General features: G+C 40.3%; 1 protein-coding gene across 1 annotated transcript; it reads right to left on the reverse strand.

Moving 5' to 3' along the window:
- Positions 1 to 371: 371 nt before the first annotated feature.
- On the reverse strand, positions 372 to 5,476 carry LOC118837456 (insulin-like growth factor-binding protein 3 receptor). The gene is made up of 2 exons (XM_036744349.1): positions 5,467 to 5,476; positions 372 to 1,005 (listed from the first exon to the last, which is right to left on the reverse strand). The coding sequence occupies exons 1-2, from the start codon at positions 5,474 to 5,476 to the stop codon at positions 443 to 445; spliced, it is 573 nt and encodes a 190-aa protein (XP_036600244.1). The 3' UTR covers positions 372 to 442.
- Between the last annotated feature and the right edge of the window lie 538 nt (positions 5,477 to 6,014).

A 6,014-nucleotide genomic window follows, 5' to 3' on the forward strand; every position in this document is an offset into this window, starting at 1 on the left:
TATGTTGTTTATTCATTTTTAACAATTCTTTTTTTATTTAAATTGAGTACCCAAAGTACACCTCTCTCCATCACCTCCCCCACCCAGTAAAAAGACAGGTAAAATGATATCAATTATATGTGTGAAATCATGCAAAATATATTTCCATATTAGTCATATGGCAAAAAAGAAAGAGAAATAAAATGAAAAAAATTATATTTCAATTTGCACTCAAGAATTCCTCAGTTCTTTCTCTGGAGTCAGTTAGCATTTTCGATTGTGATCCCTTCAGAATTGTCTTGGATCTTTTGGATTTTTTTTTAGGGATAAGAAATATTTTTAATGGTCCTCAGTCCCTCTTTTAGTTCCCCCCTCCCATCTGGTCCAACTCAAGGGGCCCAGATGAGCCTACAGAACATGAATCACAGACCTTTAAGCAAAGCGCAGCCTGAAGCCATTGAGTTTACATATGGGTCCTCTGCCAAGGTGTGTCCCAACGTGGATGGCTACAGATTGCTGCAAAGCAGCATAGGAAGCCACAGAAGAAGAGGAGAAAGCAGCTGAAGTAGAGAAGTCTGGAACCACACAAAACATGTTCCTCCATAGTAAGTAGTTTGGTGAGAATAAGGCCCTCATGGCTCCAGATATCATAACATTCTTCTTCTGGCTTGGAACTCTCAACAGCATGTGTGTTCACTGTATCTCCTTTCTCTTCCTCTAAGCAGGATGTGGGTGGTTGGCTGGAGGGCAGGATTTTAGGGGCTGCATTGAAAACCAGGCAAGTCCCAGAGGTTTTCTCTATTGGCACCAGGGCTGTGATCAATACTAGCTCCTCTGCAGAAGAGCTTTGTCCCAGTTGGTGACCACAGACAGTGGCCCGTAGTTGTTGAGTCCTGTTTTTCTTGATGCTGTCTCCTAAGTTTAAACTGGTCAGCAGTTTCACAGTATGAGACTCAGGCCCAGGTGGTTTCTCTGGAGCAGTCTTATTCCAAGAGCACAGAGTTACAATGATCAGAATAGCTAAATCTTTCAGAGCCAATCATCATTACGATATTGCTGTCACTTTTTACAACAATTTCCTGATTCTGCTAATTTCACTCTGCATCACAGAGTTCATCCCAGATGTTTTGTTTTGTTTTGTTTTCTATTTTTCATTTTTCTTTTTTGTTTCTCCGAAACCATTCTTCTCATCATTTACCATGCACAACATTATTGCATCACAATTGTGTATGAAAACATGTTCAGCTATTCCCTATTTTTTGGGCATTTCCTCAATCTCTAATTATTTACCATGACAAAAAAATCTGCTATAAATATTTTTTGTACAAATAAGTCCTCTTTTTTCTTTGTTCTCCTTGGGATAAAGTACAGTTTTGGGGCATAGTTCTAAATTGTTCTCCAGAATGGTTGGACCCTTTCACATTTCCACCAATACTGGAGCATTAATGTCTCTACTAGAACAATCATCTTGAAGAACAAACTAATCTCCAGAAAAACCACAACAACAACAACTAAAAGGTACTCAAATAAGATTCAAAGTAAATTCAGGAAATTGACACTTCAGAAAAAGAAGAGTAATGTATATTCCCAAAATCAGTATTTATTTACCCATGTTATTTCACAGTTTGACTCAGTGAAAAAAGGATAGAAACAAAGATGAGTGCCCAGATGAGTTCTGGTAACACACCACCAGCTTAATCTGTCAATCAATAAACATTTATTAAGCACCTTCTATCTGCCAGACACTGTGCTAACCATTACTGATACAAACAGAATAAAAAAACAATCCTTGTCTTCAAGGAGCTTTAAAATTAATAGAGGAGATGACATGCAAACAAATATAAACAAAGCAAGCTAAATACAGAATAAATATGGAATAATTAATAGAAGCAAGGCACTAGTATTAAAAGGAGTTGAGAAAGGTTTTGAGTAAAAGTTACAATTTTATTTATGACTTGAAGGAAGCCAAAGCAGTCAATAGCCAGAGCTGAGGAAAGAAAGAGTATTTCAGACATAGAAGACAGTCAGAGAAAATGTCAGAGGCCAAGAAATGGAGTGTCTCATTGTGGAACAACCAATTGTTCTGTGTCACTAGATTAAAGAGTAAATATATATTTTTTTTAATTTGCAAAGAGTTTTATGAGATTTAAAAGCTGGAGATAGGTATTTACTATGTTGACTATACAAAAGCACCAAGCAATTTGAAACTAATTCCAAAATAAAAGTTTAACAAATGAACATTCAGATGCAACAATAATAACAGTAATAACGATTGCTAGCACTTACATAGTGCTTCAAGGTTCGAGAAGCACTTTATGAATATTATCCTGTTTTTATCCTCATAGCCCCTGGGAAGTAGCCACTATTATATCCTAATTTTACAGATGAGGAAACTAAGGCAAATTGAGGTTCGGTGATTTGCCCAGGATCACAGCTAGTCAGGGTTTAAGGTTTAATTTGCACTCAAGTCTTCCTGACTTCAGGTACAGAGCTCTATGCGCAAACTGTGCCACCTAAGAACTGTGACTTAATTGATAAGAGTTATTTCATAGATTTTTTTTCAAATTTAAATTTATTTATTTAATTTAACATATTTGGTTTTCAGCATTGATTTTCACAACAGTTTGAATTACAAATTTTCTTCCCATTTCTACCCTCCCCCCCACTCCAAGATGGCATATATTCGGGTTCCCCTGATCCCCAGTCAGCCCTTCCCTCTATCACCCCCCTCCCCTCTCATCCCCTTTTCCCTTCCTTTCTTGTAGGGCAAGATAAATTTCTACACCCCATTTCCTGTGTATCTTATTTTTTAGTTGCATGCAAAAACTTTTTTTTTGAACATCTGATTTTAAAACTTTGAGTTCCAAATTCTCTCCCCTCTTCACTTCCTACCCACCCTCCCTAAGAAGTCGAGCAATTCAACCTAGGCCACACATGTATCATTATGTATAACCCTTCAACAATACTCATGTTGTGAAAGGCTAACTACATTTTGCTCCTTCCCAACCCATCCCGCTTTATTGAATTTTCTCCCTTGACCCTGTACCCTTTCCAAAGTGTTTGTTTTTGATTACCTTCACCCCCATCTGCCCTCACCTCCATCATCCCCCACCCCTTTTATTTATTTTTTTTATCTTCCTCCCTCTTCTTTCCTGTGGGGTAAGATACCCAAGTGAGTATGTATGGTATTCCCCCTCAGGCCAAATCTGATGAGAGCAAGGTTCACTCATTCCCCCCTCACCTGCCCTCTCCCCTCCTCCCACAGAACTGCTTCCTCTTGCCACCTTTATGCAAGATAATCCACCCCATTCTATCTCTCCCTATCTCCCTCTCTCAGTATGTTGCTCTCTCATCCCTTAATTTCATTTTATTTCTTTTAGATATCTTCCCTTCATCTTGAACTCACCCTGTGTCTGCTCCCTCTCTTTTACACACACACACACATATATATATATATATATATATATATATATATATATATATACACACACACATATATATATATACACATACACATACATACATATACACATAGATATATACATACATACACATTCACTTATATATATGCATAAACATATATATATATACATATTCCCTTCAACTACCCTAATACTGAGGTCTCATGAATCATACACATCATCTTTCCATGTAGGAATGTAAACAAAACAGTTCAACTTTAGTAAGTCCCTTGCAATTTCCGTTTCTTGATTACCTTTTCATGCTTCTCTTCATTCTTGTGTTTGAAAGTCAAATTTTCTATTCAGTTCTGGTCTTTTCACTGAGAAAGCTTGAAAGTCCTCTATTTTATTGAAAATCCATATTTTGCCTTGGAACATGATACTCAGTTTTGCTGGGTAGGTGATTTTAGGTTTTAATCCTAGCTCCTTTGACCTCCGGAATATCGCATTCCAAGCCCTTCTATCTTTAATGTAGAAGCTGCCAGATCTTGGGTTATTCTGATTGGGTTTCCACAATACCCAAATTGTTTCTTTCTGGCTGCTTGCTGTATTTTCTCCTTGATCTGGGAGCTCTGGAATTCCTAGGAGATGTCTTTTTGGGATCTATTTGAGGAGGTGATCGATGGATTCTTTCAATTTCTATTTTGCCCTGTGGCTCTAGAATATCAGGGCAGTTCTCCTTGATAATTTCTTGAAAGATGGTATCTAGGCTCTTTTTTTGACCATGGCTTTCCTGTAGTCCAATAATTTTTAAACTATCTCTCCTGAATCTATTTTCCAGGTCAGTGGTTTTTCCAAGGAGATATTTCACATTGTCTTCCATTTTTTCATTCCTTTGGTTCTGTTTTATAATATCCTGATATTCTCATACAGTCACTAGCTTCCACTTGCTCCAATCTAATGTTTAAAGTAGTATTTTCTTCAGTGGTCTTTTGGACCTCCTTTTCCATTTGGCTAATTCTGCCTTTCAAGGCATTCTTCTCCTCATTGGCTTTTTGGAGCTCTTTTGCCATTTGAGTTAGTCTGTTTTTTAAGGTGTTGTTTTCTTCAGTGTATTTTTCAGTATTTTTGGGGTCTCCTTTAGCAAGTCATTGACTTGTTTTTCATGGTTTTCTCACATCCTTCTCATTTCTCTTCCCAATTTTTCCTCTACTTCTCTAACTTGCTTTTCCAAATCTTTTTTGAGTTCTTCTATGGCCTGGGGCCAGTTCATGTTTTTCTTGGAGGCTTTTTTTGTAGGCTCTATGACTTTGTTGTCTTCTTTAGGCTGTATGTTTTGGTCTTCTTTGTCACCAAAGAAAGAATCCAAAGTCTGAGACTGAATCTGGGCGCGTTTTCGCTGCCTGGCCATATTCCCAACCAACTAACTTGATCCTTGAATTTTTCAGTGGGGTATGACTGCTTGTAGACTAAGGAGTTCTATGTTCCACATTTGGGGGGGAGGTGTCAGCCCTGCCACACCAGCACTGCTCCTTCCCCAAGAACCCCCAACCCGAACTGGGCTTAAATCTTCAGCAGGCTTTTGCACTCCTGCTCTGATCCGCCACTTAATTCCTCCCACCAGGTGGGCCTGGGGCCAGAAGCAGCAGCAACTGTAGCTGCCCCACCTCCGCTGCCCTGGGGGCTGGAAGCCGAACCGTGAACTCCTTCCACTCCCGCAGCTTTTCCCAGTAACCTTCTCCGCAGTCTTTGGTGTTTGTGGGTCGAGGGGTCTGGTAACTGCCGCAGCTCACGTATTCAGGGTGCTAGGGGCCCCATCCACCCGACTCCAAGTTTGGTTGTTCCACGTCACTCAGGCTGGGCTCTGCTCCACTCCGTTCCCAGCTCCCAGCTCCCAGCTCCCAGCTTCCAGCTCCCAGCTCCGTGTGGAATAGACCTCACCCAGAGACCATCCAGGCTGTTCTGGGCTGGAGCCCTGCTTCCCTCTGCTGTTCTGTGGGTTCTGCCGTTCTAGAATTGGTTCAGAGCCATTTTTTATAGGTTTTTGGAGAGGCTCAGTACGGAGCTCACTCTAGTCCCTGCTTACCAGCCGCCATCATGGCTCCGCCCCCTTAAAGAGTAAATATTGAGGAGGAGTGTTTAAAAATTATTGAAAAAGTAGTAGAGGGCAAAGGTATGAAGGGTTTTTGAGTGCCAAAAAGGAGCATTATGAATTAAATCTTGGAGGCAAGAGGAGGCAAGAGGTTGTTGTTCTTGTTGTTGTTGTCGTTGTTGCTTTTTTGAGTAGGAAAATGACATGGTCAGATTTGTGCTTTGGGGAGATCCCTTTCTTGGATGGAGAATTAATTTGAGTGGAATGAGACTTGAGGCAGGCCAACTTACCAGCAGGATATTTCAAAATTCCAGGCATAGGTATTGATGGTATGTGCTAGAACAAGGGTGGGGAGCCTGTGGCCTTCAGGCCACATGTAGCCTTCTAGTTCCTCAAGTGCTGCCCTTTGACTAAACCCCCAAACCACAGAAGAAATCCCCTTCAAAGAATTTGTTCTGTAAAACTTGGACTCAGTCAAAAGTCCACACCCAAGGACATAAAAGGCCACATGTGGCCTTAAGCCCACAGGTTCCCCACCCCTA

The sequence above is a fragment of the Trichosurus vulpecula genome, chromosome 1 (assembly GCF_011100635.1).
Source record: "Trichosurus vulpecula isolate mTriVul1 chromosome 1, mTriVul1.pri, whole genome shotgun sequence".
NCBI classification, from domain to species: Eukaryota; Metazoa; Chordata; class Mammalia; order Diprotodontia; family Phalangeridae; genus Trichosurus; species Trichosurus vulpecula.